This window comes from Scatophagus argus, chromosome 21, assembly GCF_020382885.2.
Source record: "Scatophagus argus isolate fScaArg1 chromosome 21, fScaArg1.pri, whole genome shotgun sequence".
Classification (NCBI taxonomy): Eukaryota; Metazoa; Chordata; class Actinopteri; family Scatophagidae; genus Scatophagus; species Scatophagus argus.
In genome coordinates, this window is record NC_058513.1 from 10,942,596 (window position 1) to 10,955,229 (window position 12,634).

Genomic DNA, 12,634 nt, shown 5'->3' on the forward strand with positions numbered 1-12,634 from the left:
TCCAGTCTGGGGAATGAACAGTCGTGTTGACACAAGGGTTGACAAGGTGAAGTGTCTCACAAAATGATAAATTACAGCACTTGTTCTGCTTTCCTTCCAAAAATATTCCATCTTTGTCAGGGGAGGCGTCAGCAGCGTCCTGCACACATTATGAAGTGCAGTGTTGCAGCGTTGTTACCTTTCACACTGCAAAGTTTATTGTCTTCTAAATTAAATTCTCAAAATAGATGACAAATCACCACACAATCTCTAGTTTCCTGCATATAGAATCTGCAGACAGACAGGACACGGGATGTTGAACAACATGGCCAGACAGCTCTGTATGGGGCAGGGATCAGAACCAATCCACTGATCCTCTTTCCCCAGAGGCTCATCCAGCTTTGGAGCCGCTAAGATCCCTGCACGATATATGACTAAGAACGAGAGCCGTCACAACTAAGCCCGAGGTTTCATTTTAAGAGTTTATTCTATGTCTCTGTCTAACCTTCATGTGCATGAGCCAAGCGTGAATAAGAGGTGCTTTACTAACTGACAAAAAGTGATTCTCTCTCTTCTTACACCTTCATAAATTCCTTTATTTACTTACACATATTACATCTCATGACACATACATACAGTAGAAGTCATTTCATATGTCAAATTTCTAATGTCAGAATGACAGCTGATGGGATACGGAGAAAGTGTACAGTGCATTGATATTTCATAGAGGATACTTGAAGGGAATGCAGTGGGGCGCTCTTTTTTTAATCACTGGAGACAGAACTGATGGTGTAACCATCCATGTAAAATATCTGTAGCACAATGGAGTGAAATTCATGATTAAATAACTGAAATACATCTGTCTGGGGTTGATTCAGTAAATGTTGGTTTTGGACAGTTTTGGCTCCAGTAATCACAACAACTCCTCGCTTTACCTCAAGCAGCAGAAAAGGAGTTTCCAGGTAGTCCCAAAGCCACTCTGATGGGATTAAGTGCCTTTGATTGATGCCCTGTTGATTAGAGGAGATGCTGTTGTGTAACAGGAAGTTGAGAGCCTGCCTTTGCACCCACGAGGGACACTGCTAAAAGTGTTTCTGGTAGTTCACTGGGAAGGGTGGGAAAGGGATGGTGTGTTGTCAGCTCAAATGCCTGACCAGATCAAGTTCAATTTAGATTTACACTTAGAGGAGACTCGCACTGAGTTGACATCAAACAGTCAGCTGTTGCAAGATTCATCACACTGTGATGAATCACAAAAGAACGAAGCCTGCACCCACCACGCAATCAGTAATGCTCTAGCTGCATCTGCCACATTTTAAATACAAGTCGCCTGCACACACATGGCTTTGGTAGCTCGCGTTACCTCTTCTGTAAGAAGGGGTATTTAAAGTCCAAAGCTGTGTGGATCTCAAATGCTGGCTGGCAATCAAATCAAATCCTATCAAATCTTCTTACAGGAGAGGTAGATCTACTGCGCCCTGTTTGACTGACTCCGACCCTCGCCTCCTTAGAAGAAACAAAGGTTGCTTTCACTGTACATCCGTCAGATCAGTTCTATGCTTCAGATATTCTTAAGTTTACACAATTTACATTTTACATTTTTTTACATTTCTATTTTAACTATATACATGCGAAATCATGCATGTTTAAATTAAGATCTTTTGAATTGATACGGAATTGCAATTTTGCTCTAAACATTGGTGTAAATAGTTATTACCTTTAGTTGTTTTTTTTTCCAGTTTGCTTGCAATTCCGAAAACAGCTGAGTGGCGTTTTTCAAAGCTGACGACGTTTTCATATTTTCTAGATTAACGACTCCCGCTCTTAAAGCTCATCTCAAACTCTAATCCATGACAGTCCCAGGTACAAAATTCTCAAAGATTCAAAAAAATATATACGTATATAGATAGATTGCATATTAAAATAAATATACCCTCACACAACTCATCCATGCCCTTTGAGGTAAAAGAACATCAGACTTTGTTTGACTGAGCGTCATCACTCGCTGTACCATCTGAGCTTCAAGGTTTCCTAAGCGACATTAACAGATCCTGTATGTATTTGTACTTCACTGCTTGACTTGGTACATTTGGTTTCAAACCATACATGTCAGAAAAGTTTAAACTATTGCTATGCCAAGGGGAAATACTCTGTCTGTTGTCCATGTGTATGTTGGTTTTCAAATGTTCATGGCAGAAGAAGTTTCAAACACATCATGTCTTCTGAGTCACACGGCTTCTCTTGCAGTCAGAGTCCCAGCATTACTTCTCGATGATGTTTCTGACTCTTCCCTCCTTGGAGGATAGTTAGGCTGGACCGTAGACCAGATCCTCACTACACTAGACTAAAGTTAGGCTAGACTCAACCAGGCCAGATCCAACAGGGCTGGACTGCACCAGAGCGGACAGCACCTAACCAGAGAGAGAACTACGCTGATGTAGATCAATCCAGACCAAGCTATCCTGGTCGAGCTCCAACTAGACTAGCTGTGAGAGCAGAAGGCTAGGCTAGCGTAGCCTAGGTTAGTAATAACCAGACCTCTTCAATCCAGATCCAGAAGCACCAGAGGAATTTAGCAGATGCTGCAGGTTTTTGACTTCCCTCCATCTCCTCCAGCTAGATAAACACACAGAGATAAAGAAAAAATGAATTGAGATGCAGTGATTCTCAACACTGAACAACTTGCATCAGGCCACCAATTGGACCAGTATCTATTTTATATTTACTTTTCTTGGCTTCCTCTTCTTCCAGTTTCTTCTTCTCATCCTCAATGGCCTTCATCTTTGCATTGTATACCTCGGCCAGCTCGTTCCAGTGTGCTCTGTTGTTGTTCAGACCATCAAACATGGGCTGGATCTCTTTGTGGAACCTGGAGAACTCCTGATGAATGATTGAAAACACACTGGACATAAGTATGTGTCATTCATCATTGAGTGAGACATGCTGCAGAGAGAAGCATGAAGTGCCTCTTAGACCAGAAGGCCACAGGGACGACCAACACATGTCCACAATTATAGATGTGTGTGTTTTCATGTTCAAATACCATCCTGACAAACAGCTGACTGACATTCCTCCTGAGACCAGTTGGGTTCACCAGGTTCATCTCTACACATCCTGTTATCCAGGATCTGTGAAGCTCATACTGAGACTGTATGAGAACACAATGCTCATTCTCTGGTCTGTAGGACCCATATTGTGAATTATTCTGCACTAAGTTATACCTTTCTGACTCAGTCAAAGGAGTATTAATTGCACAAAAAATGCATGTTATTCTCACTCCATAGTATATGGAGTGAGAATAACAGATTACTGACTCAGTTTGGTCACTTTTTTTTTTTCTTCCAGCTTGCATTGCTGAGATTCTTTGAAAGCATCAAAGTCGATTAAACTGAATCAAAACAACTCATGGACAAAGTTTTTGATGGTGCTTTGCTTCACTTCGCTGAAAATCAAAATCAGATAGAAGCTGAATGAAATCATTACACCCCTCTTGGACTGTGGGTGTGTTTAAATTCCAACAGTTACAAACAAAATGCCGCAACAAGGATCACAGTTCTCCCCCCACCCCCTTTTGGGCCTTCACTGTTTATGATAATCATACTTGTGCTTCAGAAAAATGGTGGAGCTGTGTGGCGCTGACGCTGCTCATTACCTTGTACACAAAGGAGCACACAAAGTCGATGAAACCACACTGCATCTTGGGTAGCTGTTCGGCACAGTTTCTGTCCATCATGGGCTGAGAGGGGCAGAGGAGAGAGAGATTCAGATGAAAAAAAGTTCCGAGAAACCTCAAATAAATCATATCAAATAAAGAGAAGAGAAGACAAGAAACATATGTCCCTTACAATTGGCTGTTGGTCCAAAACGTTTCTCTCCAAATCTCCTTGTTCCCAGAATTCAGCAGCAACCATCAGAGCCACCTGAAGATGAAGAAACAAAAAGAGGAACAAATTGATCCAGGGAGAAAAGAGACAAATACAGAGAGGCAATATATTCAGTCCCTTTCCAACCTTGGATGGACATCTTATCTGCCAACTATAAATATGAGACATTATTATAATGTATTATAACACAAGTGGCCTATTGAACCCAATTTGTTTTTGTCATCAAGGCTTTATACTTTTCTCTTCTTTTAGGAAGGAAAATAATTCATAATCTCAATTTATTGAGCTAGAAGATGAATAACCTGATCAAACACTGAGGGTGGGAGGAACAGAATAATGCGGCGTGTGAAAACTCAATCAGTTGGTTTTAGCAGAACAAACATGATTATTTATAAGATTCATGTGAACGCTGTGAAGGCCACCCACCTTGCTCTGTACCTCCCAGGGTTTGGTGATAGCTGACAAGTCGCAGCCTGTCATCATCATGGCCCTGGGGGTGAAAGACAGACGGTCAAGGGAGAGAAAATTCCACCCTGCTATTGATTCTGATTTGCAAGGGTCTGCTCCTGTTGAAAAAAATCTTTCTCACTAATATATCATTTTTAAAATTAAACCAGACAAAGTTTCCTCAACAGCTGTTTAATTTTCTCCTTGAATCAGTTACATACATGACAATTTCCTTCCTAGTGGGGTTGTTGGAAACATAGGCAATGGCCTCCTTTTCCTCTGCCATTGGCTCTGTGGCATTCACAATGTTTTGGAACATGGTTCTCTTTCTGCGTGAGGAGAAACAGATGAGATGGCAGACATTTGTAACAACTGAACAAATACATGCCAATTGATTCCATGAAACACTCCGAGTTCAGTATTTCAGAGAACTTACTTGAAGTACAGAGCCAGATCAGTGGCGATGATGCAGACGTCAAACAAGTGCTGGACATGCTCAAACTGGCGCTTCTGGAGGTTGCAGAAGATGTTCAAGGTCTGCGAGAGACAACAAAGAGTGATCAAAATCTGTTTCTTTAATTTATTATAGACTTCAATAACATATCGTTCCCTACCTCCTCAGCCATGAGCGTTTTGCTGTACTCCAAATGGTGCCTCTCCATGATGGAGGAGCCGTGAAGTTTAGCCAGAGGATGTGCACTCCTACATAAAAAAAGAGGCGAAGGTTTGAAAACAAATTGACGGCACGAGTTACACAGATGCAAGACACTCTGCACACACATTAAAATATCTTGACTTACTTTGTCTGGTAGAGGTTGTTGGTCCCTCTGTGGTCGATATCGTGGCAGAAAGCAGCAGCCACCATGGCAAAGGCATCTAGATCAGAGTAGTACTTCCTCAGTCTCCCTGTCTGTAGGTGGAAGAGACAAATCATCATTTGGGTGTGTGGTACAGACTGTGAATATAAGACTGTGAAATAAAAATTATTCTTATTTTTAGCCCATTTCTACACCATTTAAATCAGAAAATGACAATCATAACAAATACCCAATATGGACTGTATTTACTTGTATTGGTGCAATTCTCAACTAGCTTTATGAAGAAATAAGAAATGAGCCTGTACACCTGCTCTTTGACACACATGACCCGCCTGCACACAGAAGACCAAATACCCCTAGTGGTCCTGCGTCCCTTCCTCTGACAGGTGCATAGCAGTCTGTCACACCAGACCGTCGTTAAGTTAAAGTTATGAAGTGGAGATGAAAAAGATGCAAGACGACAACGCAGAATCTTGCAAGCAGCGGCGCTGTGGTTTGCTCTTGGGGCAGCAGATGCTGCGTGGGGGTTACCTGCAGCAGGCAGAACATGGTGTGGCCCACGTTGAAGCCGTGCCTCCAGTTGTGGTAGGTGATGGCACGGTAACCCTTCCTCACTGTGTACATCCATCTGGTCAGCGTCTGGGATGGAGGGATCGGGGAAAAGAGCAGAAGAGGAAAAGGAGAAAAGTGCTTTCAGGTGAGTCATGGCCACGACTCATTGTGATGTTGTTTTTTTGTCCCTTTGCTGCTACACCACCAAGTATCTCTGATTTGGAGCTGCAACTTGATGTACTTCAAGGGCATAATTAACAATCACATCTCGGGCTCTCTTCCCAGAAACGTAGAGGCACATTGCCTGTCACCCCAAAAATTGGCCAATGATACTATCAATATTCACTCCCAAGACTCATCGATTCTGTTCTTCACATATTTTAAAGTATCCACAATTTATGTGGCTTATACATTCTCATTTAAAAGTTCTTTATTCTAGCAAATTCCTCCCATTTTAATTTAAAATTAATACACATAACATCCTGAATTTTTGGGAGGAACAAAAGAAAATATTGAGCCCTGCGCACATAATTACATCCGAGCTGGACGACAGCATCTGCAGAAACTAATTGGGGTATTCTCCAGGTACCGTTTGCATCACCAGCATCTCTCAGAGCATCCTTTTACATTCAGATGACTCACCTCGGCGGGAACTTTAAACTTCTCAACAACTCCGAGCTCAAAGAACATGCGAATGCCGGCTTTGATGAGGTCAAATTCCGAGACTGGAAAGTCGCTGAAGGAGAACAGGTACAGATTCTCTCCATTGACATTGTCAGCTGGCGGACATGTTGCTTTCTGAACAAAAGAGCGACGCAATTCACACAGAAGACATCCGTGAATCATTCAATACTCAAGAAGTGCAGATGACTACAAGACATTTAACACAGTAATAAAAGTTATCTTATTCACACATTTACATGGTTCATCTGTGCTCTGAAAAGTAAGTAACGTCATTATATTATGTATCAATTGTTTCACTGATTTCTCTCCTAAAGACTTAAACGAAACCTACCAATAGTTTGTACATTTCTTTCTGGTCGCAATCTTCAGCCTCTGCGTCGAATTTCTCTATGGTGTTCTGATTAGAAAGTAGAGAACAATAATTTATAACAGCATTTACATTCAAGCCATAAGGACTTCACACAAGCGCTCCAAACTGTGACCTTGTAAACTGTTGTGTCATCATCTCAAACGTTAGTTGGCAAACGGATAAGTGATCCCACAGACCTCCCATTAGTCCTTTAATAGCTACTACTAGAGGACTGCTACTCCAAAAGCCATTCGCGGTGCATTAACCTTTGACTACTTTTAATTCTCGTGCAAGTCGGCTCTTGATCAAACGCTCAGTGAGATCAAAGGGGAGAGAAAATGCGAAGGGAAGTCAGGCTCATACTGACCAGAATGGACTGCAGCTCGTCTTTAGTGCATCTGGTCTGGTACATGAGCATCTCCTGAGCGATTTCTTTCCTGTACTCCATGCGGTTCAGCTTGTCGTAAGTGTCGCAGTTCAGCACCGACCAACCCAAGAACTGTGTCAGGGCCTGGTACAAAGAGCCAGAGGGAGAAACACATCCTAAAGAGAAGCAACTGAGCTGGATCACCCTGATGTATTTCTAATTATTTTTAATTAAGCTAATGAAAGTACTGAATGGAAAATATTTATTGATACTTTTAGTCACTTAACACACTTGGTGACGCCACGGGAAACTTAATATCTCAAAGCATCACGAAGTTACTGCTGTTTTAGGATCTTCTTTTCATTAACATGCCAATTTACACTGCAACAAGCTCCAAAATCAGGGGAAAAAAAAACCCGTTTCCTTAATGGGGAAGACTTGTGGTGCAGAGTGCGTCTACAAACAGACAGACAACAACAGGAGATGAAAGGATAGCAGGCTGCAGACCTCAGTGATCTGCTCGTCGTGCTCATCAAAAGGTTTGCCGTCTTTCCTGTTGAAGAAAGTGGCGACGCCCACAATTTCTTCCTTCTTGTTGACAATGGGCAGCGACAAGACGTTCTTGATGATAAAACCTGTCTCGTCCGCAGCCTCTTTCTGAAAGACAAATTCAAACCATGCGATCAGTTTTAAACTCCATTGCTCCTGAATACGAGCATCAAAACAGAAGGACCTTAATCAAAAACGATCCTCGTGTGTATTCTCTTGTGTGATATGTGAAATGAGCTTTACAGTCAATACAAAGAGCAACATATACATTTCCTGTGGAAGTGGACAGAGAGCAAATGTCTCCTTACCTGGAAGGTGAAGAAATCATCTGCGACCACGTTCATCATGTTGCAAATCTGCAGGCAGCCACATTAAAAACATTCAAGTCTGGCATCCCAACCTACACACCATTATCTAATTTTCCAACACAGAAATAAATGCGATTCATTTGTGTCATCATATTGCACTGAATGTGTCCCTGTGTTCTTCGTTCCACTACACTCTTGCGAAGGCTACTGCATTAGATGCTGATATGTCTCCGTGCCTACTCCACAAGCCAGTTCCCACTCGATTTACAGAACTGTAGTCGTTCTGATAACGACTTGTCCTGCAGCAGCTGTGAGAGACTTACAAAGCCATTCTCTGCGACGTAGGTCGGTAGTCCGCTGACTAGAGCCCAGTGATCTGCAGGTGGACCTCTGACAAACAGAGAAACATGCAGAGGTGTGAGCTGGAGTGATCAAAGCAAGTGAAACAATTCATGCGTGGTGTCGCCTCTACAGAACACACGCCCACGCATAAACGCATGAGGAAAAACACAGAATTGTCTGTGGATAAGCAGGAAGCTTCACGTGTTTGAAAATGTACAGGATGTCTCCATTTACTTAGCTTTAAATTTTGTCTGTTTGAGATCAGATGCTTTCAAAAGTATTGTTTAGGACATGCATATTTAAATAAGACATTTAAGAATATCAAAAATACACCCAAGCAACTGATTGTGATCTGTGTTTTTATGCTGTATATTTGAAATGTACTGTCTGAGTGGGTTTGTAGTGATTGCTGCTCACGGTATGACTTTGATTTCTTCTTTGCCTTCCAGGAGGTAGTCAATGATCTTGTAAAAGATAATTTCCTGGATAAAAAGCAGAAGGCCGTTAGAAATTTTGATCATCCTCAGACTGCGTTAGACAATAGAAAAGATGGAGAGAGCGGGATTTAAGGTACAATGAAACAGAATAAATGAGGAGAAAAATAAGTTTGTTACCCTGCCGTCTGGCGTTTTTGGTCCTTTATAGGGTTCCACGTCTCCCAGTTTCACCGGCCATTCATCATAAAATTCCTGCGGGGGAGGAAACATAGACAATAATAGTTTTAAGTTATTTATCCCTGCAGTCACAAACGCTATATATTTAATCACGTCTGTATCGAATATATTCTGCAAAACCAACCTTTTCTTTAGTCATGTCCAGCAGACCCACAGAGTATCGTTCACATTGTAGATAGGTCCTTACAGTGTAGAGCGCTTTGTGGAACTGTCTCTCAATGTCTGTCAACTCCTCAAACACTTTACTGGCCGACCAGAGCAGCACCTGTGAGGACGAAGAACAGCAATGAATGTGGGCACCTGAATGTAGCATGAGCTCTGTGCAGCGCATTAGAAATACCAACAGGTGACACTCGGGAGGTTTTACCTGACTCCTTCGGGACTCCACATTCCACATGTACGCTGTGTAATGCTGCAGGATGATTGCTTGGGCAAAGTTCATGTACTTGTGGAAGAGCTAAGGACCAAATCAGATTAGAGGTTTCATTAATACACAACAGCAGATGTAGCCTTTTTTTTTTTTTTTTTTTAAGAATAAAAGGCTGGTGTACGGAGTGTGTATCCTCTGAAGATTTCTCACTGTGGATTCGGCAGATCAGTAAATATAAATGAAACTAGAACAAGAACTTCATAAGGTCTTTTAATCTACATTTGGCTAATTTTAAAATTTTTAAAAATCCATCGCATTTAGAATTACCAAAGCATTTAATGACTGATAAAACATGTGTTTCACTAAAATATTTAAGCTTATATTTTGGAGATGCAAGATTTTGACCCAACAGTGATAATATGTAAAGAGAAAAAGATGTACATAATCTACTACTGTGTGTCTGTCGATGTACCTGACATGACGAACACACGGATAGCAGCCATGATTAGCAGCTAAAGCCTTTGGCCTGGGTGTCATTTTCACGAACTTTCTCCTTAAATCTCTTCATTCTCACTTTTCCAGTTTTAATATAACCGAGAATCTACCTCAATAGTCTGTAAAACATCATTTCCACCTGACCCAGTTCAACCTTTTCTTTTTGGAAATGCGCCTCAGTGCGAGTTTATAGCAGAACAGCAGTGAATGTTCTCTGATACGACCGAGATAACATATTCCCAGCTCAAATCATGAAGCCCTTTTTTCTATTCAGACTCTCAAAAGCAAGTCGGTCAGGTCTGATTGGCTCCCGCTGACATAATGGGAGTGTTTTGCACCCTACTGATGAGATGCAATTACAGCAATAATCTTTATTTAGTTGCAAATTTCAAACGGCAGTGCACAGGCTTTTTTTTTTTTTTTTAAGTAACAGACAAGAATCTATGGGCATGATGAACAGAGAGCTCCTGCAAAATATGGTGCATTTCAGCTCCTTAAGACAAGGAGGACTTCGTAATTTTAAAATTCAAGTTCGATTTTTGAGGCGGTCAGCGTCAACCATGCGTCACAGGGTCCAAAACACAACCCTGTTCCAGCTCACTGGGTAAATCACTGCAGCTACCACTGAAATGTACATGTTTAAGCGTGTATTCTTACTGCCTCATCCTCTGCAGAGAAGGTATCGGCTCCTATTTTGTTCAGTGCCATGACGACTCCAAGGCACTCTTTTTCAGCCAGCACAGGGAACGTGAGAACGCCCTTAGTCTTGTATCCAGTCTGTTTGTCCACAAAGTCACAGAACTTTTTATTCTGTATTGACACACACAGAGAGAGAGAGAGAGAATTTCATATCAGATTTGATCCAAAAGAGGTTCTAAAACAACATTCACTGCTAGCATACAACACATTCACATTTACTCTCTTCATTTCAGCCTGTGAACTCAGTGTTGTTCTCATGAACTGCCAGATTGAGTGATTCATATTCACAATTTTAACATTTGCTTCTTTTTCTTTTATTTAAACAGTGGGCAGCACAATGTCTGGTCTTATTAAATAAATGATCTACATTTTGTTATTTATTCTGTAATCAATATTCTATTATTGCCCACACTTGCTGCATTCACAAGATGGGTCAGCATCTCATTAATGTCTAACAGATCTGGTGGGCATGAACACGATATATCAAGTTATACAATGAAAAATGAAACCATTTCTCTATGTTTTATTACCGATTCAGCATCTCTAATATATTGCAATTTTTAAAGCTATTTGCAGTTTGAAAATTTATTTCCAAACTGCAACAACAGCAGGAACCTCATCGTGTAGGCTATAGATGGACTGATCATTTATCAGTCTGATGCTGTGCACATTTACAAACGTTTGCCTACTTCACAAGGGTTTGTGCTGCCTTTAAGGTCAGCTGGAAGATCATTTGCTGGGAAAAAAAAAGATTAGATGGAGATTTTTCCTTGTTTGCAAATGAAATACATTTGCAGAAACAAGATAAAAACTCCATATACACACACACACACACACACATATATACATATATGTATATATATATATATACATATATATATATATTTTCCTGACAGTTTCAGAGTCACGCACACTGAACCTTCTAGCACTACAGAGTGCGGGTACTGCTCACCGCAGAGACGTCGGGTACATTTTGTGGCTTTTTGGACTGTGCGGTGAAACCGACAATTCCCATGTCGAGAGGGAACACAATTTCAACCTGCGGGTGGACTAAGTTTGCCTCGTATTTGGATGTTGGTGTCACGTCAAAGAGGCAAGTGGCGAGCTCAGGTATTCCGTTTCTGCCCCGGCACACGTAATAACTGAGCCTGTCGGCCTGTAAGATCAGGGCAACCCTCTGCAACACTTTGTGGAGTGACTGCTCCATGTTCCCCGATTTCTGCAGCTCCTGGACCAGCTCGAAGATGATGGCGGCCTCTTGAACAGAGTTAACATCCTTGAAGGAAGCGGTGTCTTTGATGTCGACAGGTGCGCTGAAGGCGGCGGACAGGGCTTCGGCGCGCAACTTCTTATCGAAGTATTCTTTGGCGAACTGCGGGTTGTTCTCCAGGTATTTCTCCACGCTATCCTTGTCTGCCATTTTGAACTCGAGTAAATTTGTATCCCCACTCTGGTTTTTCACAAAAGCATCACCTGGAAGGATGCAGAGAAATGGAGAGGGGGAGCTGTGCGGTGGCCTACAGGGTCGGGTGGTGGATCAGTAGTATCCGTTTGTGCGGGCGCGCATTCCCCTCCACGGTCCCCGAGGGAGTCTCTAACACATCCCGTGTCGGCCGACGGACAGAATAGGACAGACTGCGGCTTAGAGGCTGAAAGGATCAAAGTGGCCGCTAATTAATGTGACGTCATGACATTAAAAGCCCTGCTCTAAGCGTCCTTAACCCGCAAATCCCAACGCTGATCATTTTATATCGGGCAATCCTCCCCATCCTATAGGGAGAAGGCCGGAGAGAGTGAGGCTGTTGTCAGGTCAAATGCCAGGTGGGACACGCGGCTGCACGAGGAAAGGATGGGAAAATGACAGGACGACCAAAGAGACAAAATCTGTCCTGCCTCCCTCAGGTGGTTTTCCCAAGTGCCCTCATGAAACTAGCCACACTGTGACACCTTGGGGTACACTTTGTCCAAATGCTCACTGTTAGGTTGCTAAAGAGCACCTTCACATTTACTGACTAAAGTTACTCATGTAAGACACACAGCAGAAGCCTATTGCTCCAATCTAACATTTCATTTGTCCTCCCTTTCACGTTTTAATTAAATTTGCAGGGGGCCTCATA

General features: G+C 42.1%; 1 protein-coding gene across 4 annotated transcripts in view; it reads right to left on the reverse strand.

The window, feature by feature from the left end:
- Nucleotides 1-402: 402 nt before the first annotated feature.
- Nucleotides 403-12,634, reverse strand: part of pde6c (phosphodiesterase 6C, cGMP-specific, cone, alpha prime) — a 28,674-nt gene continuing 16,442 nt past the window's right edge. For 2 of the 4 annotated variants that reach the window (XM_046376247.1, XM_046376250.1), the window contains 21 exons: nucleotides 10,476-10,628; nucleotides 9,321-9,410; nucleotides 9,078-9,218; nucleotides 8,894-8,968; nucleotides 8,697-8,761; nucleotides 8,261-8,327; nucleotides 7,938-7,985; nucleotides 7,588-7,737; nucleotides 7,081-7,224; nucleotides 6,696-6,761; nucleotides 6,323-6,478; nucleotides 5,660-5,767; nucleotides 5,111-5,220; nucleotides 4,925-5,012; nucleotides 4,747-4,847; nucleotides 4,532-4,639; nucleotides 4,290-4,353; nucleotides 3,825-3,899; nucleotides 3,632-3,715; nucleotides 2,706-2,859; nucleotides 403-2,595 (listed from right to left, as the gene is read on the reverse strand). In XM_046376247.1, coding sequence (XP_046232203.1) covers nucleotides 2,552-2,595; nucleotides 2,706-2,859; nucleotides 3,632-3,715; nucleotides 3,825-3,899; nucleotides 4,290-4,353; nucleotides 4,532-4,639; nucleotides 4,747-4,847; nucleotides 4,925-5,012; nucleotides 5,111-5,220; nucleotides 5,660-5,767; nucleotides 6,323-6,478; nucleotides 6,696-6,761; nucleotides 7,081-7,224; nucleotides 7,588-7,737; nucleotides 7,938-7,985; nucleotides 8,261-8,327; nucleotides 8,697-8,761; nucleotides 8,894-8,968; nucleotides 9,078-9,218; nucleotides 9,321-9,410; nucleotides 10,476-10,628 — 2,091 coding nt within the window. In that variant the 3' untranslated portion in view covers nucleotides 403-2,551. Of the gene's footprint in view, nucleotides 2,596-2,705; nucleotides 2,860-3,631; nucleotides 3,716-3,824; nucleotides 3,900-4,289; nucleotides 4,354-4,531; nucleotides 4,640-4,746; nucleotides 4,848-4,924; nucleotides 5,013-5,110; nucleotides 5,221-5,659; nucleotides 5,768-6,322; nucleotides 6,479-6,695; nucleotides 6,762-7,080; nucleotides 7,225-7,587; nucleotides 7,738-7,937; nucleotides 7,986-8,260; nucleotides 8,328-8,696; nucleotides 8,762-8,893; nucleotides 8,969-9,077; nucleotides 9,219-9,320; nucleotides 9,411-10,475; nucleotides 10,629-11,469; nucleotides 12,420-12,634 lie in introns of those variants that run through there. The other 2 variants (XM_046376248.1, XM_046376249.1) reach the window with 2 other exon arrangements.